The sequence below is a fragment of the Passer montanus genome, unplaced genomic scaffold (assembly GCF_014805655.1).
Source record: "Passer montanus isolate IOZ18808 unplaced genomic scaffold, ASM1480565v1 scaffold18, whole genome shotgun sequence".
NCBI lineage: Eukaryota > Metazoa > Chordata > Aves > Passeriformes > Passeridae > Passer > Passer montanus.
The window spans coordinates 247,638-275,051 of NW_024365381.1; the positions used below are offsets into that span (position 1 = coordinate 247,638).

Below are 27,414 nucleotides of genomic sequence, written 5' to 3' on the forward strand. Positions count from 1 at the left end.
AAACAATACTTAGCAACCTATGGACATTGAGTTAAAGGGCTTCAGGTGTTTTGAAGGATGTTCCCAAAGGACTGAGGCAAAGTCCTGCACCAGCCCACTCACTTTACAGGTTATCAGGCATCAAAACCAACATGGACCCACCACATGACACATGGATGGCAAAGCCTCAGGTGATCTATGCAGGTTCTTTCAAACCAGTGCTAATAAGACCTACTGCCACACATTTGATATATGCTACAAAGTTTACTGATACTGTTTTCCTACCCTTACAGCCTTGAAAACTGTCTCCCTTAGACACACAAGGTCAGCAGTCCAGACCTTTGAAAAATAAAAAAGAAGAGAAATAGCCCACAGCAATAACAGGTTTCTAAAATCCTGGAAAAATCTGCAACAACTCCAATCATACCTTCATACTGACATTTTAGGATGGGGTATTTCACAGCCTAGTAAACAACAAACAAAATCCTAATCCATTCTTGGATTTTCAGTGATATAACACTGATTTAGACTACAAGGTGATGGAAACTTCTGGTCTTGGCAATCTTGGAGATAACCTCAACAGTGAACATAGAAAGATATGTGACTGAAGTACTTTTTTAAACTGGCATACATTTACATCCTCTACCAAAAAGCACAGAAATAGCTTGGTGGACAGAATGAAGGTGAAGCTGCTGGACGTGTACAATAATGTCCTTTATTCCCTTGGCTTTAAAATTTAACATATGCTTCTGCAATTTATCACAAGAATAATATCAAAATCTAAATTCCTTTCTGGGGTTGGAAATTTTGAACACAAAAAACTTTAAAAAGACCCCAGAAAATTATTAACAGAGAATCTGGAAAACACAGAGGTTACTAGCAGAAGTCAGAGCACAACCTTCACTTTATAACCCCTTAATGCAGCATGTATTCATACAGCTGGTATTATGTACAATTCTAAGGTCAAAATAGGGGATTTTGGGTGCAAATTTCAATTAACTATGAGCTATGGAAGACACAATTGAAAGCCTACAAACTGAAATGGGAATGTACTAAATGAGTATTGTATTAGATTTAATTTGAAGATGAAATAGCATCAGGAATTAAGTTAAAGGGTTATTGATGCAAACAATATCTGCAGCATCTTGCAGATTTACTGTATATTGCTAAGCTACAGAAGGCAGAATTCTGCAACTAGCCTTAGCAGGTAATGATTTAAATACCCTAAAGATTTATCTTTGTAGGGTTTTCTGGTTTGTTTACTATGCCAAAGATCGGATTCTCCTGATAAACACTTATCTACTTTACATACAGAAAACACTTGTCCAATTGAAAAAAAAAAAGCATTTGAAAAACTGAGGCACAAAATATCATAAAGATTGGAAATTTCATGCGATTAAAAATGATTTCTGAGTATTTTTATGGTTAATGGATAATTAAACCACCAAATATTACAATAGCAATAACTGTCCTCCACATACAAAAATGTAAGCATCACCTGTCAAGAAATGAGCCAGCCATGAGTTAATAGTGTATAAAACAAGGGTACAAAGCACACATAATTGCATACTGCAGACTGTTTTTCCCCTTCTTCTAAAGTACCTGGCTTTGTTCAAAAACACAGACAAAGAAATAAGGCTAGACAGACCAATATCTCAAGTAACCCAAAGAAGAATTTGCAGGAGCAAACACATCTTCAGGATTTCAAAGCATGGCTAAAAGACATGATAAATACACACTCTTGGATAGTAACCTTAAGATTCATTAGGACTGAAAAACAAACACTAGGCATGTTTTAAAACCAAAGTACATGATCCTTTTTTGCCTTGTATGAAAAAAAATATTATTTACATGCTTCCATTTCTTCCAGTTTCTTATCTCCTGTTCCCTCATCTTGCTGTATCACCACCAGCTCCAGCCAAAAGGACTAAAGTGTGTCAGTGTCCAACACAGAAATCTTTGCAGGACTATACTATGGACACAGAGAAAGATTTTGCAGGTAGTCAGACAAGCACTTCTGCAATACTTTGAAAACAACATACACTAGGCTGTCATCAGGGTGCCAGTTGGGCTTAGTTTAAGAAATAGCTAAACCCCTGACATTCTATCAGGCTAATTTAGAATCAATCTTGCTTTCCAGTGATGTTAATAAACTTGTACAAACATGAGATTCATTTGTATATTTTAGCATTTTATTTCAGTCCTGGAATGTAAAACCTGACATTGGAATCAGTTTGATTTTTTTTTGGTTATTGAAGATATTAAGCACTACAAGAGCATTGAAATTTCGATCTGATTAGGATAAAAATTCCTCAGGATCAAAACACTTCTTTTTTTCCCCCTACAGTTTTACTAATTGTGAGCTACTTGACATTGCAGAGTTATTCCACAGCATGATAGCAAAATATGTGAAGTATTTTACTGTTAGAAATTATCAACTCATTCTATTTGTTTTTCATGTGTTTGAGGTTATTAAGAGAATAAAAAATTATAACTGATGTGCATAAGTTAAAAGGGTTAGTTCAACTACAGCTGGTAGGCTAAACCACTAAGCAATATTTTGTAGAGCAATAGATTTTTTTCTACTGAATATACATAAAAGAAATCATGAATATATAACTGATTTAAAAGCAGACTGAGGGGGTAATATTCCTTGAAAAATAGGGGAGCCATGAAAAAGGTGAATGTGGAATAGTTTATTTTCAGAAAGACTGGATTATTCTAACCACTGGAAACCAGATAAAGTAGATGAGAGGGAGTGCTACCAAACATACTCATCAGAGACCTTTGCTTTATGGGAAATGAACTGCCCTGGCTCACTGTTCCTGAGGAATTGTATTTCTTATAGCTGTAAATCAAATCCTGAAGAAAGAGGATGATATTTTCTAAGCAACAGCTGACGAAACAGTATCGTTCTTGTCAGAGCCAGGTTTCTGAATTCAGACCTCAATTAGGATTCCAAAATGAAAAAGCACATATTATATACCAATACCAATTGCTATATACTTGTGACAGTGTTCTTGCAAACAATACATTAATTTTGAAATGCTGGCATGTTATCATATATTTGTCCACAGTATACTCATGGTTGCCTTCAGAGGTCTTGACTTTTATCCTTCCTTGCTGCTTTCTTAATGATCTTCATTGAACAGTAACATCAAGTACTTGGTGTTCAATGGAGACCATTAATTTTTTACAGTTAAATAGAAGATGCATACTGCTACAGCACATGACATCCACTCATTCTTGGCATTGAATGAACTTCTTAAAAAGGCTGTTACAGACTTCTGAATGATAACAGTGTCAAAAAAAGGGAAGCACATATGCACAGCATTGTCCTCCCAAGAGCAGCAATTGCCCTTGCTGCGTTTTATAGAGTGCTAAGACCTGATACAACAGTAATTTTATTGATCTGCTTGGTTTCTCGTGTTGATTTGACATGAAATGTATCCTGCTAGCTTTAAGATCAGGGATTTTTGTCACTGATGTCATAAGAACAAGGGCAGTTCTACTCATGCAGGGACTCATGGCTTGGTGAAAGCATTCAAACTGCCCTATGCTTGACACACACCTCAGTCCTGCAGTGCTTTTATGCAGTGGTAAGTAAATAGAGAGGATCCTGTCACCTTCCCCATCCTTACAAGTGGTAAAGTAGTACTGGCCCCTGAGGGGTCCTTCAATGGCGTTAGTTCTAGATGCATAACTATGAAACACAAACCATTCAATTACAACTCTTTCATGTCACGTAACCTAATGAAGAGCTCTGTTACAGAACGAGGATTAGAGACTATATCTGTGCCAGGATACAGCCAGACCTGTAATTTTTGAGGGTTTGGATTGAAACAAAAGTTGTTGCAGCTTAGCCAGTTTCTGCGTGCTAGCTGAGCCAACAGCTGGGTCGTGATACTGGATGTGTACAGGCTGTTAGACTAGAGAACATTTTAATTATGAGCTCTGTGAGGGAGACTTGATTTATGCAATGATTCTACCAGCAATTTGTTCAACAACCCAATTGTTGAACCAATGGGTTCAACAACCCATTTGTTCAACACATAAGAAGATTCCCAAACTCCTGAAACCATGAACCATTTTAAAACAGGAAAGAGCTTAATAAGGTAGAATCGTAACACCAAAAAATTGGCTGAGAGATTTGTGAAAAAGCATGATCAGTCAAAGTTTGAATGAAACAGAAGAGAAAAAATTGGCATAAACTTTTTTTTCTGTTTGGAAAAAAATTATGTTTCAACATCTTGTTATCATGCCATGTATTATGGTGTTGCTATAAATGCAGGCAGAGTATGCATGTTGTTTTATTAATTCAAAAACAATTGAAGGCATAACTAAAATAAATCTCTTAATATAAATTTTGAACCTAATGGAATTTTTGCTATTAACTTCACTGGGCTCAGAATTTTAGTCCACAAAAAATTGCTTTTTTAGGGCATAACCCCCATGTCCATTGAAGTCAATGAAAGCTTTTCCAGTGACCATAACTGACCTTTCATTAGGGCAGTAGTTCCTTTACAAAAGCCTGTTGTTACTGCTATAGTCTTGCAGACTTTCTTCACAATTGTACTTGTTATGGTCGCATCCCTGAAACTGCTTTTGTCTTCTTTTATCTGAGATGAAGTTAACAAGGTCTGCTTTTCTAAGTTTCTAATGGGCTGCTATGATCTGAGGCCATCAACAGCCCTCTTCATTTTTTTTCTGTGTGATTTGGTGCAATGTTTTCTTCTTTACTTGTTTTTCTCTTTGATGTTTTTGAATATCTTGCATGAGAAGGCAGGATGCAGTGGTCTCACTTTTTCCTTATGATATGTTGTCAGTAAATAGGCAGAATAGCAGTTTTACTTATGTTTCTTTTACTCTTAAATCTACAATTGCAATTTGGATTTCTTCTTGTTTTAATCATTAAAAATTATTTTATCTCCTGTAAAAATAAATCAAGATTTTTGGGTGCATTCTCCATCAAACACCACCTTTTCACTTTGCTGCTTTCTCAAGTCCTGCTTTATTTTCTCACTAGTGCTTTCAATCCACTACTTTAGGTTCTTTAGCTCCAAAGTGCTCTTCAAAATATTGCACAAATCTGCTTTTTTTTTTTTTTTTTTTTTTTTTTAAGCAGTTATTGCCTATGTTGTACTGGCAAATATCCTGTGCTCTCTGTTTTGGGGAACCAGTTCTGCTGAGTTCCACCTTTCACAGCCAGTGTTTGCCAGTTCATGAATTTTAGTTTTACTAAACCAGGAGGATTTTCTCCTTCTGGTTTGGTTTGAATTTGATTTTATAGGACTGGCAAGCTGCTATGAAGTATTTTGAGGTTTACAATTTTTTTCTCTTGGTTTCTGTATGATTTTTATTGTCAAATGCTAGAAGTTGAACATCTCTCTGGGCAAAGATATGAACCACTCTGGCTTCTGCAGAACTTATGTACTTCCCCAGTTATTCCCAAGACTAATTTAAATTTGAAGATCTATCAGAAAGAGCATGAGTTTGAAAATGAAAAGACAAATGCAAAGCCCTGTATCTGGGATGGATGGATTCCCTGCTATGTTTCAGGCTTGGGACTGTCTGGCTGGGACCTGGGGTCCTGCTGGACACCATGCTAAGCATGAATCAGCAGGGCTGCACTAGAATGTGTACAGCCAGCAGAGCACAGAAAGTCGTTATCCCCCTTCACACATCACTCTTTAAATTGCATCTGGAATCTAATTTTAGGCTCCTACCATAGGAAATATGTTGATAGACTTCAGTGAGCTCAGAAGAGGTCTGTCAAGACACCCAGGGGCTGGTGTATTTGCTCTGTGAGGAAAAGCTGTGGAACCAGGCTTGTTTAGCATGAAGATGAGGTGACTTCAGTGGAACCCAGCAGCATATCTGCAAGCAGGATACTGCAAAGATGGAGCCATGAGCTGCACCATCAAAAGAGGGAAATTCTAACTGGATAGGAGGATAACTGACACTTATTAAAACAATTGGAACAGGTTACTCAGAGAAGTTGTGGAGAAGCTGAAGTTTTTCAACATCAACTAGACAAAGTGCTAAAAATTTGCTTCAAATTAGTATTTATCCTGTTTAGAGTATTAGGTGGAACTAGATGATATCCCAGAGTTCCTTCCAACCTAAATGATTCTAAGAGCATCTTGTTCCTATAAGGTAAGAAAACAAATATACATAAAAGATGTAACCAGCTCTGTCTACTGAAAAAAACCAACTAGCCTAGCAAGAATAATTATGCTATAGCCACGCAACCAAATTTGTGAGCCCTGCTATGCTGGATGTTGATAATGGGAGAAATCCCTGTGTTTGTAAAGTTTGCAACCCAATCAGCTAAACTGGACATACAGCGAGAGCAGGAATACAGTAAGTTGAAGTAAGTTGAAGTGATTTTCTTGAAGTCATTCTTGTCATCAGGGTCTCCTGAGTCCTAGTCCAGTGCTTATATACTGGACCACACTGCACTCATACTCTTTGCATAGACTCTTGAATTTTTCTGAAGATTAATGTTTCATAAAACATATCCTATTTGAGAGAGAAGTGGTCATTCAGAAGATTAAGGTCTTTTTCAAATGGGATGTTCATCTATGCCAGGTGGTATGGTAAATCTGAGTCATAAATATCTTTTATTTCCTTGGTCAGATAGTGCAGTGAAAGTGCAACTTGTCATTTTTGACTTCCAGTTTCAAGAGCACCAAGAATTTGAGTTTCTGAATTTGCTCCTTCATTTCTCAGCAACTGATATATTCTACTGGATATTATGCTTAAAATTTAAATGACAAAAAATTATTTTGTTTATCCCTTTGGATAGTTGATTTTATTTTTTTCTGCAGAAATATGTCTGACTTGATTTTATGCCAAACACATTTTACATTCCAGAAACTTCTGAAATCTTTACACAGCCTAATACTGCTGTTGGCTGCCATATTTTGTAATAGAAGCTGTCCCTATTCTCCTGCTTTCCGGTCAGAGTTATCCTCCTATCTTCCCTTGTAGATCATGAAAGGTAATTTGGGATGAAACATTTTTTTTCTGCCTTCTAGTGTAGTCATCTGGTTTTGTAAAATCTAATTAAATGTGGCTGCATTTGGGCTGCTGCCCTTTTATTAGGAAATGTTAGCAGGACATGATGCAGGGGGAGCAGAGTTATTCAAATCTGTGACTCTGAATTTAAGGAGCAGTTTTCAGATCATCTTCTGCATTAAGAAAAGCACCAAAGTCAATCATAAATGCAGTCAGTCACTGAAACTTCCAAAGAATTATCTGGCTTCACTGCAGGCACAGATAAATTAGAGATTACGGGCATAAGTCTTTTTCTGCACAAGGGTAAATCAGGAGCCCCATCACTGAAGTCAACAGATCTCAACAAGAAAAGAATTAGGCCCTATGGCTTTTAGTAAGAGGAATACAAAGAGTTTAATTACATGGAATCATGCTGAACCTCCCTTCCCCCATACACAGACACTGCACATGTTCTCTGGTAAGGTTTGGCTCTTGCAACATTTTTGTACTTCTGTTATCCTTATCCTAATCAGATACTACCAGTGAGCATATATAACAGGGATTTAGATGCAGAAAGGATGGGGCCATTTAGATATAAACACATGGGGTGGTTAAAGCACTAGTAGAGCTGTAGCTCAGTTCTCTATGAAAAAACCTGGTGAAATCCCAATTATGCTGCAGTTTATTGTCCTCCATGTTATGACTCAGAAAAACCCAAAATCCTCAAATAGGAGGAGTTCCTATTATGTCCAGGGAGGGAGTTTCTCATGTAAGCAATGCCTCTTTAAGAATTAAAATAATGCATAGCACATGTAAATTAACAGCTGCTGGAAAATCAAGTAATACCAGTATAATGCTTTATTTTCACATATATAAATGGTCTAATATGTCTATAAAAAGACTTGAAATTAAATTATATAAAGAATTACATTTAAACCATCTTCTATGAAAACCTCTGGCAAAAAAAAAGCAGGTGTAAGATGAAGATCCCAGTTGTGGAACATAAATAATAGTTTAGGAGCAATCAGCTGTTGTACCAGATAATTTGACAAAAATGGAAGTACTTACAGTCTAAGTGACTATGTCTTATGCCTTCCACATCTTCAGCATGAATGAAGTGGTAACATCTCTTTCCTACAATATCTACAGGGGTCAGATCCATGTAATCACTAATCCTAAAAAGGAAAAAGAACATAAAGCCTATAATTCAAGAAAGAAAAGAACAAAAGAATTGTCAAATGACTCAGAAAGTTAAATCTGCTAAAAAGTTTTTTCAGCATTATATCATTTGAATGGAATATCTGTACAAATGAGACAAGGTCTTTGAGAAAAAAAAAATCTTTTAAAAGAAACTTAGAAATTATTTTTTCTATTTAACTAAGTGGAAAATTAAATTCCAGTGCATATTCTCCATGTAGCACAACACTAGGACACTATAATTCCATGAAATTGTAAAGCATTAGTGACATCCAAAATCCTTATTAAAAGACTAAGATGATTCAAGGTTACATAATAAAGTAGAAACATGTTATGTTTATACCAAATGATTAGAGACACATTTCATTTCAACAGATTGGTCTTCTATTGGGTATATTCATGAAAAAGCTCTTCAACCATTTCTTGGCACCAAGTCCAAACTCATATTTCAAGGGATATAATTTAAATGCTGAGACACATAGATGCCTCAGGGTGTTATCTTTTTTAGTCTAATTCATTTGGGAGCTCAGCTTTCACTCTGGGCCCTTTCAACTGGGACTTTGTTGTTTATTGCACACAGAAACTTTAAAATCTATTCTGCAGACCTTTGAGTGTGTGTGTGTCTGTGCACTTGTGTCTGTGTCTGTATGTGTAAACTCGTATTGAGGGGAGTCAAGGTGTCAACCTCCTTAAACACACGACAGAAATGAAAAAGAAAATTGGAAAATGTCCTGTTCAAGTAAGTGTTTGAAACTATGTCTGTTTTCTAGACATAGAATACTTTTTTTAGGGCTTTAAATAATCTGCAATGATTGTGGTACATTGTATTATAAGATCAGGGAGAGGAAATTCAACCTGCCAGCCTAGTAGAAAGGGGCAATCTCTAGCCAGGCCACTATCCTGTGGTCCTGTAAAACATGCACAGGCTTGTGTTTGAGTAGATCAATGGTTCCACTGACTTACAGGACTGTTAACATGATTGAAATTTAAAGGCAGGTATATGGTACAGTGTTTTGCTGAATTTGCTGAAATTGTGCAGACATTTGTAGGCTTGAGGTTTGCTACAAAAGACAGCTTCTGCATATCTGAAGGATCTACTGACAACCACTGTCATGGCCAACAAGCCAAACCTCTGCCATGTGCTTATTACTTTTTGGGCACATATTAGCAGATACACACAGAGTCCACATTAAACTGGTAATTGTCTCTTTCCAAATGGTCTTCAATCCTTAACAGTTGAAAACACACAGACTGATCATGCACTCTAGCAGCAGTCTCTCATTTTGCTTTTAGTTATTTATCACCATCTGAGATGATTTTTCCTCTGCAGGTGCTTTTCTCACTCCACTGACTAATAAAGAAATCACACATTATCTTAGATGGTGAATCTTAGATGACACAAATCCTACATTTGCAAAATAGACACAGATTAACATACCATGTTTAGGCAACAAAATTTTACATCCATATTTTACACTCTCAAAGAAAAAAATATTAATTTTTAGAAGCTAACAGATCTTATCTCAGAGGGAAGCTAATGCCTGGCTGGTTTGTGCACTGAGTCCAGGATTATGAAGGAGATCTCTTCATTCCGAGGAAAGTAACAAGATGCACCCAAAGACTTGAGTAATGTCATTCCTGCTCACTGCTGCTCCAAGCAGGCAACCACTTGGAAAAGTAGGAGTACTATTGATCTCACCCCTGCTGATCCAATGGTCCACTGTGAGCATTCATTTCAGTTAAGTGGCATGGCTTCTGCTCCATACTCCCTGCAGCTGCCAGTAACTCCCCATTGCTCCATAAATAGTGCTTACAGCCTGCCCAGCATGGATCCATTTTTCTCTGTTTTCATCAATGTTGTGCTTGCTTTACTGTGGCACCGCAAAGAATTTCGTAGCTGCCCGCAAGTGCCAGGAGTCAAGCTCATATATTCAGGGTGGGATACTTATCTCCTTTTCTATAATCCCAGAAGAGAGATCCCAACGTCCCTGACTCAGAGAACAGACTTGGCAAACACCCAGATAATTAATCTGACAGCTTCAATCAGCTGTTCTGTTAATTCCTTCCCATCTTCTGGGTTGGTTTTTTTTTTTTAAATTTCTCCAGTTTTTACAGTCATATTCTGCACTGTAGCTGCTATAAAATCCAAGTCCTGTCATTCTTATTTCATTTTAGATGAGTGGAAATCCTGCTGCATCAGTGAGACCACATTCACCTCCCAGCACTGGCAATAGTATTTCTACTATTTGAAACTATTTTTATAAAATATTTTTAACAGTTTTTTGACAATGACACAGGGGCTTAAAGTGGAATTATTGTAGCATACATTCAAGTACCAGCATATGCGTTCTGCATTACCATGAGATAAAATCCATCACAAACAAGGAGAAGTTGCTTAATAATGTTGCCTTCAGCTTAAAAATTGAAAAACATTAATAAACTCAACAGTTTCTTACTATCTTCCCACAGTTTACCATGTTTTATCAGCCCTTCCTATGTAATTACCAATCAGTGCACCTCACCTGATGAATTTTACAGTTTTCAGTGATGTCTTCATCAGGCATTTGAAAATTTTATTGCTACATGAATATAAAGGGAAGGTTTGAGAAAAATGTTTAATTAAAAAAACCCACATATACAATTTAGGGCTCATAAAAATGCCAAACTCACAGCAGAGAAAGCATAAATCTTCCTAATTTGGACTAAAAGTTCATATCATTCTTGACCTGATGGAACAGTTCATTTTTCACATCTATTTGATTCCTGGCTTTTTTTATGGAGGTTGCCAATAAAGGCAGCAGTAAGTGCAGGTGATTTTGTTAAAAGGGAATTTGTTCATTAGGAACTGGATAGATACCAGCAACTCACTTCACAGAGGCCTTTGAAAAACTCTGTGGTAGCAGCTTTCCATTACTACCTAGGTAGGTCACAGTGACATCAAAGACTTAGGGAAAAGTTTTGTTCTAGATCCTATTCCTAACCCCCAAAGCTCTTTTGCCAGCTGCCAGATTATACAGCATCTGGATACTCACTGGCTAGAGTCTCAGGCAAAAAGCCCAAGCTTTAATGCCATTGTCCACTTTTTCTGTGACCTTGTGCAAACCACTTTCCATGAAGCAGTTTTTCCAAGCTTAAAAATGAGAATAATACGGTCACTTTTAGAAAAGGCTTTGGAAGTGTAGTTGAAGTGTTCTATCTAACAGGCAAGTAATATTATTTTAAAAAAGTATGGCAGCAGCGCAGCAGTGTGGCAGCAAAGATAACCTCATAATTGAAATCCAAGATTATTTTAAGAACCTGATTCAACAAAACAGTTGAGTTTATCTTTTTTAATAAAAGTTTATATTGACGTGTTATCCTGTTCACAGGAATCCCACTATAATTGAGCAATTATGATTGCTCATATCAGAGAGCTTCCACTCAACTGCTAATATGACATCGTTGCTGTCACAAGAAAAGCTTGCAGTAGCCACCTTGTTTCTCCCACTTTTTAATGATGTCCCCTTCACAAAATTTCTTTTGGCTATAATTACCTTCCTTCTTCCTTTCCAACCTCTCCCCCATACCTCAGATTTCCATCAATGGACTCAAACTTAATACATGTAATTTCCTTCTCAGATATCTTCACTCTGAATACCTATTCCTTGGATAATATTTTGCTTTTTCAAAATCAGGACTCTGATGTCTTAATGGTCTTGATCAGCCCCTCTGCTCCTTCCCCCAGCCCACCCACAGCCCAGAGCCCCATGGCAGCCCCTGCCAGTGCCCAGCTCCCCACAGCCCTGCCTGGCCATTGGCCCACTCCACTGCCTGTCCCCAGGAGATGCCCAATGCCCCTCCCTGGGGCTGGAGCTGCCCCTGTGTCCCCAGGTGCCCAGCTCCCCTCTGGGGTGGTGGGATGGGCCCTAGTGCCATGCCCTGCTCTAACAGGTTACCACGCTGAGCCCCCAGTGCCACAGGCACCCAGCCCCCAGGGAGCAGGAGCTGAATTTAAATCCTCTCTTTCACCTTCCCAGATCACTTGTCACTATCACATAGAACAGAGCCCCCCCAACCAACTCTTCATCACCTGTTCCCATTTCACTGCTGTCTTTCCCAGTTTGCCCTTAACGAATTTTATTCTACAGTTTTCCCACCTCTAACTGCAACAGATCCCACCTCTCTAGCCTACTATCTAGGCCATCTGTGCTTCTGTTCCATTAAGCACTGAGCATCATAGCTGTAATCTGCAAATTAGTTCAAAAATGGAAAACTTTAAAACTTCAGACAGAAAAACTTGTGCAGAAGAGGATGGAGGAGCATAAGGACAAGCGTACAGGTCAGACCAACGTCTGTCTAGTCCCAAATCTTGCCTGTGAGAGGGACGGTGAAAAACTGTAAAAAGCAGAGAAAGCTTAGAGGAATATTTCCTGGTGTATCTTCCCCTATTCCAGAAGACATCCTGCAAATTACAGTTTTAAATTTACCTTTATCTTCTAAGAATGTAATGAAAATGAAGGTAGCAATCATGAGGATGAATTGAATGCTCTCCTACAACACCAGGATGACATTGAAAAAGTAAAAAATTTCAGAACTTCTTGCCAAGCCCATGGATCAACGAATACATGCAACTAAAACAAAGAAGTAAAGGATCTAAAGGCCGTACCTATTTTCACAGTAAATGATATTGAGGTCCATATTCACACGAGTGACAAACATGTGGCAGTCAATCCTGACTTCATTAATTGTAGGAGGTGGCAAAGCATGAGCAACGACAACAAGTCCCATGATTTGGCTGGGCACCGTCCGTCCGTGTGACAGCGATACTCGCAGACGTAACCGGCCTGTTATATGAATCACCTGGAAAACAAAACCAATAAAAAATACCAGTGATTTCTGAGTGCAACTGTGCCATCAGTTTCTTTTAGAGGATAGCTTTACTGTTCCCTACAGATTACTTAACAGTGTCTAAAATTGTACTAAGTAACTGCCAGTATCATTGTTAAGCTTATTAATACTGGCTGTCAACATGCCCTACATGTCCTCATGGCAAAAAAGAACATAATAGGCAAATTCTTCACATTCAGCAAATAAAAACCTAAGAACTGCTGCGGTGTTGATTTTTGCTGTGGTGGTTGTTACACAAAGAAAGAAAACAACAAAGAAGTAGAAATTCGACAAAAAAGAGAGTGGGATAAAACTGAAATAATGAAGCTGGAAATTAATAAAGTAGCTATTTCATAATATTTGGAAATTGAATATGACACAAGAAAGACCAGCAGTTTTCAAACATAATGGATTTCACTGAGTTGATAGTAACCTACACCATGGAAACACTGTTCACTGCCTTGAACTTCTTTGTTGTTGGCAAATTGAGAAGCAACAGCCTACAGGTGATCTGTGAGCTCAGGTGCAAGATAGTATTTCTGCATCCACAGTAAAACATTTAAAGAGTTGGTAGACATGTAATGCCTTTGCCTCATGCACCAGGCATGTATGGAGAGCTCTGGGGGTGATGGTTTTCTTCCAAATGCACAAGATAATACCAGAAGATGCCCAGATCCAATAGCATCCATAAGAACTGCATCCCCCTTCTAAGAATGCTGTCTGAAATAGAAAACTGAAACTCTGGGAAAAGAATTATTTACCACTTCCAGTTTTACTCCTTCAGGAGTTTTGTGTATAAATAAAGGGGTCATTTTATCCAGTAAAATAATATAAATACAGCATATTGAAATGAAAATGCAAACTGAGTTCCTGTACTGATGGATAAGAGAGGCACAGGAATTAGCAGTTGCTGGCTGCCACAGATTTTCATCCTCAGAATGTGCTACAACATCAACATTAAGAGAACACCTCCAGGAGATGAGGGCCCCTTTTTTCTGTCATCCCAGACTCCCTACCCAGAGGTCAACAGAGAAGTTGGTTGATCCCTGGGTCACAAGAGGAGGTGACAAAAATGGGTAATAATTGTACTGATACTCATCTCACAAAGACAGAAGACAAACCCTTTACTTCTCATCTGAGATTGATAATAGAAAGTGAGAGAGAAGAAAATTTGTCATTTTTAAAACTGCAAATCACAAAGTGCTTCCAAATTCAAATCCAATTCATGCTAGTAGATCTGTGATGTAAGACTTGAAATTTGTTTATTTTTTTTTTAATCATTGAAACATCTCCTCTCACCACTATTTCACATTTCAAGCCTAGCCAGTGTGGTGAATCTGAATGAGGAAAGTGTTAGCTGCTGTGTATGGCCATTTCAGTTACAGGTTTCTGACCACCCATGTTTAAAGTAACTATTGCCTAAACTCACACTTAATGCACCTTTCAAGGGAAAACTATTCTATGAATATTTGAAAAAGTTCCTAAAGGCAAAGATGCAAAAACAGCTTTTCAAATCCACTTTAATTATTTATTTTTCTTAAAACCTCATTAACTAATGAAGAAATAGCTAAAAGAAACAGGATTAACTTCACAGGAGGGACAGTAATAGTGTATTTTGCTCCTTCAAGCTAGGCTTGCATATACATCTGCTTTTTATCATTATCTGTCTCTTTATCACACAGTTTCAGCTTACTGCAAAACTCAAATCTGTAAATGCTTGGAAAAATGCTGATGGATAACTGGTAAAAATGGGAAATTTTATCTTATCCTGAATGTGCTATGCAAAACTATAATTTTTCTGCTGTTTCTTCATAAGAGTCCTTATGCTAATATGTTTGAAGTTGGCACAAACACTTCAGGGAAATTTTATCTATATCCATATCTATCTATCTATCATCTATCTATCTATCTATCTATCTATCTATCTATCTATCTATCTATCTATCTATCTATGTCTATATATATCTCTTTGTATTTTTCTAAACCTTCATGTCATTTGCAGCTAAATATCAAATTTTTTTTTAACAACTCTCTATTCAGGCAGTACCTCACTTTTTTTCCTGATTCTTCATCTGAAATACACTTCAGATGTAGTATTGCCCAAGAGATGGTTCCAAACCTGCAAGGACCACCATATTCTAACATTGTTGAATTTCAAGAGAACTTGCTTCCAGATTAAAATAATTTAGTGTGTTCCTAATTCCACCATGGATCAAAACATGTTCTGAATTCCCATATGAAGTAAAATTTTAGGGGTCAGCACACAATTTCATTCTGATTCTGTATACTGGGAAATGTACAGCAAACTACCCATCAGTTCCAGTGTCTGTGTGCCTCTAAAGGAACTGTATTTCCATGCCTGAAATCCCTTTCTATGACAACATTAGTCAAATGCACCAAGTGGGAAAATCTAATTGGTAGTAAAAAACAATTCTAACTGTCATGACCTTGTCTATATTGTGAGTATTGCCACTTTTAACACTGGTTCATTTGAACTGGGATTAGGGGTGATAGGAATTATAGGGTCAATTATCTCCCGTAGCTAAAATTAATCTCTTTATAATTCAATCCCACAGCACTAGTCTATCATATCCTAAAGCAGTATTATGACTTTAATGAAGCTAAATTGCAACAATAAACTGTTTTATGAAGGACAATACTTGGCTCCAGATGTAAATATATATTAAAAGTTTGCTAGGAATTTACTGAAAATAAAAAGTAAATGCAGCTCTTCTGTGCAGTTACCTTCATAAATGCTTCCTTTTGAAAAGTTAGTTCTAATCAATCTTTAAACTCTATCTTCTTTCTACTAATGCCATATGAATAGACAGGCACATTTAGATGTCACAGCAAGAGAAGACAGTGATACTGTGCTCTGTCTGTTACAAAAAGGTGGGTGAATGCTATACTCCTGATCACAGGAACATCAGAACCTTTGTATGCCAAGAGCTGTACAGATCTCCCCACCACTTCTTCATCTACCTTCTAAATTAAATTAATAACAAGACTCCTTCTTTATGTTGCTGGAGCTGGACTGGATTAACTGCCCAGAGATTTCTTTGCTTACAAACTGTTTATTAGTAGGTGTAACTATGATTTTGTGATTCATGCTATAGAAGCCCAGGGAAATCTTGTAGTTGAAATAAAGCATGTGACTTGATCAAGATCAGAATTTTGCTTAGGCTATTCTGATCTACATTATTGCTTGTAGTACAACCTTGGATAGGCAGGTGGGTGAAGAAAAAACATTTTACAAAACAAAAACTTTTAACATTGAGAAACAAAAATAAGACATATACTGTAAAGATGTAATGCTGAAGCAAAACAAATACTGTAAAAATCTTCTGTACTGCTTAATTGTTTTGTTTAAAACAAAAAAAAATTGAAATCAACTTTGCCTAACACTCCAGTATTGGAAAGAAATTATTTGGCTTTTATTTTTAGCTGATTAGAAAAGGGATTTGCAAAATATTCTAAGTACATGTAAACACATGAGTTTATGAGTGTGGGAGTGTTAACAAGACACACTGGTTGGACAAATATATATTTCTTTTCCCTGCCATATGCTCTCTTTAGTCATCTGTTAGTGATATGCAGTTAGATGTGCACTACTAATGTCTACTCATTATAAACAAGCACATCACAAAGACCTTGATAAAACCTTCCCCCTGTCAATACTTAAGGAAGTAAAGCCCAATGATGGAAAAACACATCTGGAACCTGCTGATCATCCTTTAAAGCTAAATCTCACCTCTGAAGATGGAAATACTTTCTTTGTCAAAAGATATATTTAAATATTACATCAATTTTTTCACATACATGTGATGTCAGAGTAAGGACATGCATTACCAGAGGCTATAAAAACCTGCAAGCATGAAAAAACTGTGAATTTCACCTTTCAAATATCTCTGTGTGCTTCAAAACTTAAACTTCAATTTGAAACAAATTTCTAAACTATTTCTTTTGTTCTCTGTGTAAATGATTATGCCAATTTATTGTGTGTGTGAAACTATAGCACTGGCAGAAGTTGTCCCTCTAGCTCATTTAATGAGACATTAAATTTGAAGTCTTAAAATTATTGTGTAGAATAATTTTTTTAGAAAACAATCATATACAGAAACATTCAATTGTATTTAGTGTGCACCTAGGTATTTAGCTATTTTATAAACAACTCACACACACATTTATCCCCCCATACAGAAACAACTGTTTCTGAAGGATATACATATATATATATACACACATATATATATATATATGTATATGTTTGTTTTGGTCTCTCAAAGATGTTATTTTACACTTCCAAAATTAACACTTAAATCTTTAAAACACAACCAATTTAAACTCATTTTTCTTTCAAAGAGTTGTGTGCTCCTTCACTCACTGATACACATCCATGCACCTCGAAACCTGTCTGTGACACCAGTGAGAAAAATGTTTTAACACTCTGCAGGGTAATGAGTTCCTACATGGTTTCAGGTGATTTCTAAAGTAAGAGTGAGCATTTGGAAGCAGAATTTCCTCTAGACTAAGAGGAAAACAGAGCCCAGTGTCACAATGGGAATTTACACAATGACATCTGAAAGTTTTTCCTTTTCTGACATAAAAATACATCCATGTCTCTCAACTTGAACTTCAGTATAGGTTTCTTTATTTACCACACTTCTGTTCTTTCCTGCCCATGTCACACTGCAATCACTACAACATTCCTACTTGCTTATGTTTTCTCATGGTCAGGAATTGTTTGTTTCTGTGCTTCCACAGCCCCATCCTTATTGAGATCAAAGCCTGCTCTCCCAGGCTTCCTGAAAGCTTTGGGAGAAGACACCATTGGCTTTATTTATCATTCAGCAGTAGTTGGGAACTGAGAGGTCTAGTAAGGCTTTGTGTCTGCAGGTCCTGTAATACTCCCATATCCCCTTCTCAGACTTATTGCATCTCAATAACCACTACAGTATTACTAACAGGAGATCCCCTGGAGCATGATATTTTGGTGTTGAAAAGGAATGAGCCACTACAACTGTAATATGTTGCATCATCCCACATGTGCAGCAGGTCTGAGATGTCCCAAATGCATCCAACTTGCTCTGCACAGGCCAATCAAGTCTCTATCATGTACATTTAGATTAACACACAGAGGACACATCAAGCATGATGGTTTTCATCCCTTGCGTAAAGTTTGTAGATGTATGCTCCTGTTGAATCAATGCTAGATTTGCTATCTCTTTTAATCTATGAAATAACCATTTTTATCATTTCCCCTTGTTAACATCAGCCATCTCCAACCTCATAAGCATCATCTATCTTTTCTCTTGGACAGCATAACCAAATAACGCGCCTACTTACAGTAATTGTTCTCAACACTTATTTGACTCAAAAATTTGTTACTTCAGTTTTAGCCTTGAAAAAGTGTTTCTGAGCTGAAAAGTCTGTATATATGGGGTCTTTTTTTTGACTACAGTAGTCCATTTAATAAAGCACATTGTGTCTACACACCAACCTTGTCCCATTATATCAAGTCTGCACCAGAACAAAGAAAAGTAGTACTTAGTGCAGCTGTCACTGTTACATTCAGAACAATTCTGGATGAAAATAAGACAAGGCAATAGTCTATGACTCCTGAAAAACAGCTTTGCAGTCAGTCTTGATTGAGTTAGGCAATGAATGCCATGTGAAACCACTGTTCAGAGCTGTGGTCTTGAGCATCCATTCAAAGAATACGAGTCGGATTTCAAGGAGGGGGAACATTATTCCTAACACATGCATAGTTTCAAGGTCAATAGCCTCTTTCCCAGCTACAAGTACATTTTAAATCCCTTCAAATACACCTGCAAAAGACAGTCTGAAAATTGAAATGGTATTTACATTTAAACAGCATATTTGGTCTCAGGACGTATTTTATTGCTAAAAAGTCAATACTAGTTTTTTGGAGACACTTTAGGCTTTTCCCATCTTTCCTCTGTTATCACTCTCTCAAACAATATGATTCAAAAGCTATTCTACTGCTTAAAATAGTCACAGGCAGAATTTAGGCTAATCCTAAGGGTTTAAAAAAAATTTTTCCTTATGAGACCTCAAACTTATTGGTGCTTAAAGACAAGCGTCATGTGAGAAACAACCCAGTGTGTTAGGCTCAGCTCAAAGCGCTTGCTCAATCTCTAAAATGACCTAAGTAGAATATTATTGATTGCATATGGGGACTGTTGAGATCAGCAGCAAGCACAATAGCCACAGTCATTTCATTCAAGTACACTACAGGGAACAGATCTCTTCTGTGCTAAAGTTACTGTTTTGAGCACACATGCAACAAACTGCTTGTTTCTCAACCTCAGGATGTAGAAGGTTTATCTCCTACTTACCTCTGTCTGGATAATGAGCTAAAGAGAAAGGAATGGGGACAGCTTTCTAACTCTCCAAAAAAGAGTGAAGGTAAAACAAGAACATGAGTTTGCCCAAGTTACATTGTCTAGGCTAAGGCTATCTTAAGAACACGCTGTGAGAATAATGGAAGACTGTTGGGTGATAAACAACTCCTAAAGCTGTCATTCAAAATACAAAACAAAACAAAAAAGCATTTTCAAGAGTGCACAAATGTTTTTCAAGAGTTATCAAATCTTAACAGACTGGGAAATGAACAGCGGATCAGAGGTTCCTCAAGTATTTATGGATCCTTTCAATTAACATTATTAGACCCTAAATTTATGGCTTTTTCATTCTGCTATATGATGCATTTACATTTTTTAAAATTTGGGATACTAGATAAGCAGTTACTCTTCAGTACAGCATAGTACAGTGCTCTGTACTGTATGTGGGCACATCCCAGTCTATATTGCCATGATGGCTCTCACGTCAGAATACTGAGGCCCAGTCTTGCACTGGTGTACATTGCAGTAGTAGAAGTTGCATGATCAAGTCTGTCCTTTCAAAAGCACATTTGTATTGTAAAATACATTAATGATAGGACATCCTTTCCTGTGTTGTGATTTTTCATTAATTGCAATGGATTAGCAAGCGGCTTTTCTCTAAACAAAAGATGTTGTAGAGCTGACACTCCTGAAATCAGCTTTATAATATAAACTCAAGAAATACTGTGTTGAGTTTATAATTATATTTTTTCAGTTCAGCACATTATAATTTTTCAGTTATTTTGCTTTATGTCACTGCAAAGGTTTCCATTTTCATATGCAATAAGAACTCCCAACTTTCCACTTTTAAAGCGTCCTTTAAGTATATGCAGTATTATTAATTTAAATTATTTGGTTTAATTTTAATACTTTTGAACCTTTAATAGATGTCTTATTAACAACTCTATCAACACTGTATTGTCTTTTCATAATGCAAAACTGAAAAGCATTTGAAGATCAACATTAAAAAAATGGGGAAAAAATAAACTAAATGAAATCAACACACAGCAACCTGAAAAAGTAGCCATAAAAATTGGGTTTATAACTGAATACTTTTTGAAGTAATTGGCACAAAGACTGTTCTAGTGCAGATTGCTGCAAGAGCGCTCTTGGCAAGAACATCATAAGCACTAGCAAAACTTTAATATGCTCAAACAGCCAAATACAAACTGACACCAGGAACCCATGTGTGGCAACACACAGGAAAAAAATAGAGTATCTCAATTTAATACAAACCTACATACAAAGGGATCAATTTTTACAATTCGTGGTTTAGCATACAATACAGCTGTCCTCAGAGTGAATATAGAGTAGCTATACATAAGAAATTAGAATTATCAATTCGGGGGAATTTCTCAAGAGTCCTTTTGATATGTAATACAGCAAATATAATGACTTAGAAACCAGACATCAATGCATTAAATGAGATCAGGTTGAGATCTATTTAGAAAAGACAGGTTTAAGCTGGAAAAAGAATCTCTTTGATATGACCTCCAGAGCAGACCATTTGCAGAAGGATTCAAGATGAGCAGATTTACCCTTGCATATCTGTTTGCATCACAGCTGCTTTAAAATATAAACTCTAAAATTTTTAATATTGAGTTACTGAGGTATTAAGTCTATGTAGTAAAAAAGATTAAGAACCTGAGATTTTCTTGCACTTCTTGTAAATGTTATAATGGATTTTCTTGAACTCAGAGGAAAAAATGAAACATAGTTAATTTAAAACTGAGCTAACATAATTAACTTATTTATAAAAGATTTCTTATAGAATTTGGCTACTGCTGGTCAAGCTAGGAATCTGAAATGTCTCAGAATTTTCAGTAGTCTGCATCCCTAATTTGTGATCAATACTTATTTAACCCTGAAACTCAAAAGATCAGTTCATTTTAACAGATTTGCCACTTCAAATCCCTTGGTGTTCAAATAGGTTGCAATTTTTTCTTCATGGAATGTTTGAAGTTCCCTTTAAAAATAATGCCTTGAGGATATTTTTTCCTTAATACTGTTTAAAAAAAGTTGAAAGCATTTAGCCATTGAAGTGTGCAGGGTTCCAGTAAAGGAATAGTTGTCCCTGCCCATGAGCAAACTCTATTGAAATTCACTATTCCAGAATTCTGTTGCTTTTGCCAGCAGTGAAATTTAAACCTAAAAAAGGACTTTTGTTACATTGGTTCCAATGCAGTTTATCAGAGTATTGGGAGATGGTGGAAAATGGCTGCATCATTCTGCAACAGAAAGGGTGAAAATGTTTTTTGAAAAAGTTAGTTTCAGCTCTGTAGGTCAGGGTAACCAAATCTTGTTGCACTAATGACAACTAAAAATAAGTATACCTCAGATGTAGTTTATTTCTTTCTTTGCAGGGAGAAATAAAGAGGTTCTTTTAGGTTTTTTTTTCCTACTGTTTTGTTTGATGTAGTTCTTAGCAGCCCAACAATTACCTTAGGTGATTCTCTGCAAGGACTTGATAAGTGAGAAAGGACTAGATAAAACAAAATATCTGATATTAATGTATTTTCCCACACACAGAGAGAAAAAGATATAGAAAAATGCTGTTGTCTGTAAAGACAGAAATGGATTTCCCAAGTCAGCCTTGATTAAGACAGGAATGTTTATGTTCTGCTCAAGCTCTCCACCTGTGGTTACAGCCCCAGAGCTCATTCTGAAGTTAATAAAACAAAATTACACTTACTCTTCCTACTTCAGTGGCTAAATGGGTAGAAAGATCTGAGTTTTGCACATAGTAAAGCAGGGACACACAATGGAGAAGGCTGAGGACTATTATTTGAATGTCTTTAATGCTAAGGTTCCTCTGTTTATGCTAATGGTGTCTGGTGTATGCTCCAACAGCGAAAAGCAATTGTTTTGTTTATTTTAATGCTTGTACGCTTTCCCCTAGCATGGCCCAATTTTTGCTGGCTGTATACAGCACACAAGGTCTACCCAAAGATCTTGGACAACAGGATGTGTGGGCTTTCCTGCAGAATACCATAACTGTGACAAAAGCAAAAGTGGAGTTAGGCAAAAAATATTAATTTCCATAATTATTAATATGCTTTCACCTTCCTCACATCAATGACACTTATATGAATCTAAATGAAAAAAATTCAGTATAGACAGTAAGGGAATATGAGCTGATTTTATAAAAATTATGACTGCAAATTTCAGAACAGCTTCTGCAGGTGAATAATGCTTCCACATCCAGATGACAAAAAGGAATGATCCTAAGAGTGGAGGCAAAATCTTCTGGTATTTCTGCCAAGATCTAATGTCAGTAGTTCTCTGACTGTTCTCAGTGTTAATTTGAACAGTTTAAAATACACTTCACATGGTTCTGGTCCTGATAAAGAAAGTAGCATTGAAACTGCAAACCCCAAGCCCAAAAGCGGCTTTTCAGAGACTTGGACTGCAGGAGAAGGCTGGGGCACACCATGACAGCCCTTCAAGAGAAGCAGCCACATGTACTGCCATTAGTGGACAAAGTCCATCCATACGAGGGATGAGATTTCTCTTTGAAGAAAAAACTTTTATCCACTTGGAGATGAATGGTCTTTGCAAAGCTCTGACCTTCTCCTTGACAGCTACAAATGGACCACTATCTATGATTTGTTTCTATAATCCACTTAATGCAGCAAGCTAGATTATAGATAGCAATTTATTTGTAAAAATCATAATAAACCACCATTGTTTTAAATGCTAAACATGGATAAATGGGGAGGAAAAACTGATGAGACAAGGTTCGTGTTCTTGAATCTACACCAAAGAATTATGGAAGACTCTTGCTTTATCTGCATTGGAATCAATTTAGTAATTTTTAATTCACTGATTTTCTGCTGTTTGCTTAACATTTATTAATTGATTGTCATTCTCATGCAATTAATTCAAAAGTTGGCAAGTTTAACATGCAGAGATTAATTTTCTTTTACTAACCCACCACTCAGAACACTGTTTTTTTTTGAAAAACAGGTTACCAATAAATTACCTCTACATCAATCATATTTATAAATGAAATACAGTAGGGGTGTTGCATGCCATCTGTCAATCCACACTGAACCTTTCTTTATAATTGGCTAAGGTTTTTTATGTAATTCAATAAAATAACCAGAAGAAAATTGGACAGCCCTGTCTTTCACACACTGCAGTCCTAACCAAAAGTCAACTTGAACACCTAGGACTTGCCTCTGCAAGGCTGGGAATCTCTCATTTGAGAGTATGAATCTTAGGTCACACAGAAATGAATGGTATGCCTACCCCATCATCCAATGGTCACAGGATCTCCACCTTAGAACAATCTACAGGTTACTGAGCTTCAAGTGTTTCTCATCTGGGATGAGAGCTGTTCATTTGCCCTTCATGGCACGCTCATTTGTGATGGTTGAAATGTTTATTCAGGAGGGAGCAGAGATAATGAGCAAGGTTTCTGTGCTCTTAGTTACCAGGGGCTATTCACAAGATTTCGGACTCACTCATTGTGTTCCTCACTGCAACACAAACCAGCAAAGTGAAAGGAAAAAATAGCATTCCCTACTCTTGTTATTTTATTATGGCTTTCAACATACTTGGTGTTTAACTGAAAGCTCCAGTTTCTGTGTCTTTTTTTGCTCTGTGTGCCACTTGCTGCTGTAAAGTGAACAAATTGACAAAATAGACTTTTTTATGGAGAGAGGCAAGGAATATGTCTTAGACAACAAATATCTTTGTAGCCTATATAAGAGTAGAATGGACTCAAGCATTTTGATCTCAAAATGAGGACTTAATATCTCTCACAGACTGCACAAAGGTTCAGAAAAATATGCAGTTACATACAAGAAGACACACAGAATGAATTCAGCATGCAATGCAGACTGTAAGATACATGAGCGTGCAAGCTGTGATGCATGGAAGTGCTGCAGGGCTTGTAGGAACCTAACCCAGACATTTATTTATTTTTGCACAGAAAATAAAATGTGAGCTTTCTTCTCTCTCCTGTAAATGTTGATAAGAAAACTCAGTGGAAGAAAACTAACCTTGTCTGCATTTGAACTGAAATCTGAAGTTAGCTCTTCATGTAACAACTGAGGGTAGAACATATATGCACATTCATCTGTAATTTAATCTCATGTGCATCCCACTGGTTTAGTGGGACTAGATATATGTTGTATTTGTAAAATAAGACTTGAAATTATCTAAAAGATTGTGAAAAATGTACACAGTATTTAACAAATCAAGGTCAGTGGGTTTCCTATAGAAAACTAGTGTGAAAACCTTAGAACAGCATCTTTTAGATGGATTTTGAAACTTTCCTATGGAAATTTTTACCAAGCACATTAATTCTCTGTTAAAATCTATGAATCACTAATACCTTGTTAGCCTGGTAGAACTTTTCAGTAAAGAAAGAGAAATAAGCTAAAACATGTGTAAATTTTGAAAATTTCTGTATACTTTGACCTGGTGAGTCATTAGTAGCTCACTGCACATCCATCTATACCCCTATGAAATTCAGTGGTGCCTGGTATTGCTTAGACTATGTAAAACAGCTCAGGATTTGGCTTATTTTCCTGTTTAAGTCACTTCTATTATAATTTCTCTATTTTCATCTACTTATGCGGAGCACCTTCCTTAAATCTCAGGTGAAATCCCCAGGACACCTCATACAAACATGCACTTTGGATAATTGACTGTCTGGTTTAACAGCTAAATTTAAAGCAAGCCAGGGCTATGGCACTGTATATTTTGTTGGATACATTTTCTGGCTTTGTGGGGTATTCACTGCATGATTTGATAAAAACTGAGGCTAAATGAACTCTACAATTTGTATTCCTACAGGCACAAGTTTATTGGCTTGGGGTTTTTTTTTCCTTGGCTCTGTCTGTAAGGTTCATTACTTACAGTTACTGCAGAATCAATTTGAAATGGCCAAAATCAGTGATGGAATTTATAGCACAATAAACGTACTGCCATACAAGTGCTGCTACACATGAAAGGGCTTTGGAATATTTGCAGCAATCCTTCTACACAGCAGAGTGTTCTGGTTTTATCAATTTAACAGAATCACCACAGGTATATTCTAAGAGGTGTAATCCTGACAGCTACACAGCAGATTTTCTCTGAGGCAGATATTTTTACAGGAAAACAATATTATTGATAAAATCTTAGCATATCAGAACACAAAAAGGAAACTGCACACATCTTTTTCTTTCTCCATAACAGGCATTTGCAGTTCCATTTCACTCACACAAAAAACCGCCCTGAACCAGAAAGAGTTTATGAAGGAAATATTTTCACTCTCCTTGAGATATATATTAATTAATTATCAGCACTATGGCATGTGGAAAATGTGGAGGGCATTTGTAGCTAAAACATAAAGTATAGCATCAGCAGTTCCCTGTTTCTAAAGTCTATAAAGATTTACATTTCTACTTAGTACATTTTTCTTTCCAAGTGTCTTTATTATAGACATCTCATATTTTACATCATTTTAAAGCATCGAAAGTTTTAACTTTAGAATGATGCATTGTGCAAAAAAGACAGAAAAGACAGATGGCAGGCTGTCCTCCCCAAAACTCAATTTCATAATATGCATGTGATTGCTAATAGGCAGGCACTAAAAAACAATTTTCCTTGACGGAGAAGAGCTGATAAATTGTCAACATAAACTTTGCCTGTGTTGCTCCAATGATCTAAAGCTCTTCTGTGAGCTTTGTACCATCAAAGTCTGCATCTTCCAACCATATAAAAATTTATGAATGCATATGACTATAAAGTGACTGAAAACAACCCATAATGCATGTTTGGGTATTGAGAATCAGCTCATTGCTTCTTCAGGAAAAGCTGTGTCCAGTGCCCCATTCCTAACCCTGGACATATGACTGTGGGAGATCCAGGCTGGACCCAGAGATGCCCTGAGAGCTGAGTGAAGCTGGGCTCTGCTTCTAACTATCTCCTAAGCACAGTGCTGCATCTAGTGCTGGCCTGAATTAACTAACATAGTCTTCGCAACAGTGCAAAGGGTCACAAGAACTGCAGGCTGCTGATTATTAGGAAGAAATTATTTCTGAGTACTTCAGCAAGGAGAAATGAATGAAAAATTTAATAGGATAACAATTTCCAAGAAGAGAAATATTTATCTAATAACTCAGACCTTCCAAAATATTTCAAAAGTGAAAGGGACCATTAATGTCACACAAAATAAAATTGAGCATTCTGCTCTTGCAGGACAACTTCTTGGGGAAAATCTCCAGATTATTTGTGCACAGAATGAGGCTTATTTACATTGGTAGTGCAGAGTTCATTTCAGATTTAAATACTTCACTGTACATGGTATCTACTGATTTTGATTTTTAAAAGGCTTATCACTATCAAATATTTTCATGCCTCTAAGGATTCAGATCCTATTTCTGAGAATAACTGAGAAGCAGCAACTCAACAGCAGATGAGCTGTGACTGGTATGTTATCAACATATTTGCCTGGAACAAAATGATGTGATGATCCCACCACATATTTAATTGCAAAAAATCCTTGAGTTTGATTGTGAGAAGGTCGAAACATTTTGACTGTGTGGCAGTTTCTTTTGCCACACAGAGGAGACTTGCACTCCTTACAAGTATGTGGCCAACTCTGTAAAATGAAGCCACGGGAAGAATACATATTTCTTGAACTTCCTTTAGATGGGGGTAATACTGTCAGTTTTGAAGGCATTAGCCTTGCATCCTATTGTTTTAATTTTAGGCAGTGTATATTTCTCTATAAATGTCCCCTAAAACAAGCAAACAAACAAACAAACAAATCAGTAGAAAAAGAATGATGTCAAACTTCAGAAATATTGTCAAATATTAGTAGGATACACTCGTTTCCATGTATCTTTGGATAGAGTCATTAATGTGCTATATTGTTTGGTTTAGGATGGAAAAACATACAAAGACAGGAATTATAACTGAACATTTCTGGAAAATAAAGGGGCATGGAAGGGTCTAATGCATTATCAGAAAT

General features: G+C 36.7%; 1 protein-coding gene across 8 annotated transcripts in view; it reads right to left on the reverse strand.

Annotated features, from left to right (window-relative positions):
• NPAS3 (neuronal PAS domain protein 3) overlaps positions 1–27,414 on the reverse strand; it is a 594,914-nt gene that overhangs the window by 18,127 nt on the left and 549,373 nt on the right. For all 8 annotated transcript variants that reach the window (XM_039705452.1, XM_039705451.1, XM_039705456.1 and 5 more), the window contains 2 exons: positions 12,821–13,014; positions 8,047–8,153 (listed from right to left, as the gene is read on the reverse strand). In XM_039705452.1, coding sequence (XP_039561386.1) covers positions 8,047–8,153; positions 12,821–13,014 — 301 coding nt within the window. The remainder of the gene's footprint in view (positions 1–8,046; positions 8,154–12,820; positions 13,015–27,414) is intronic.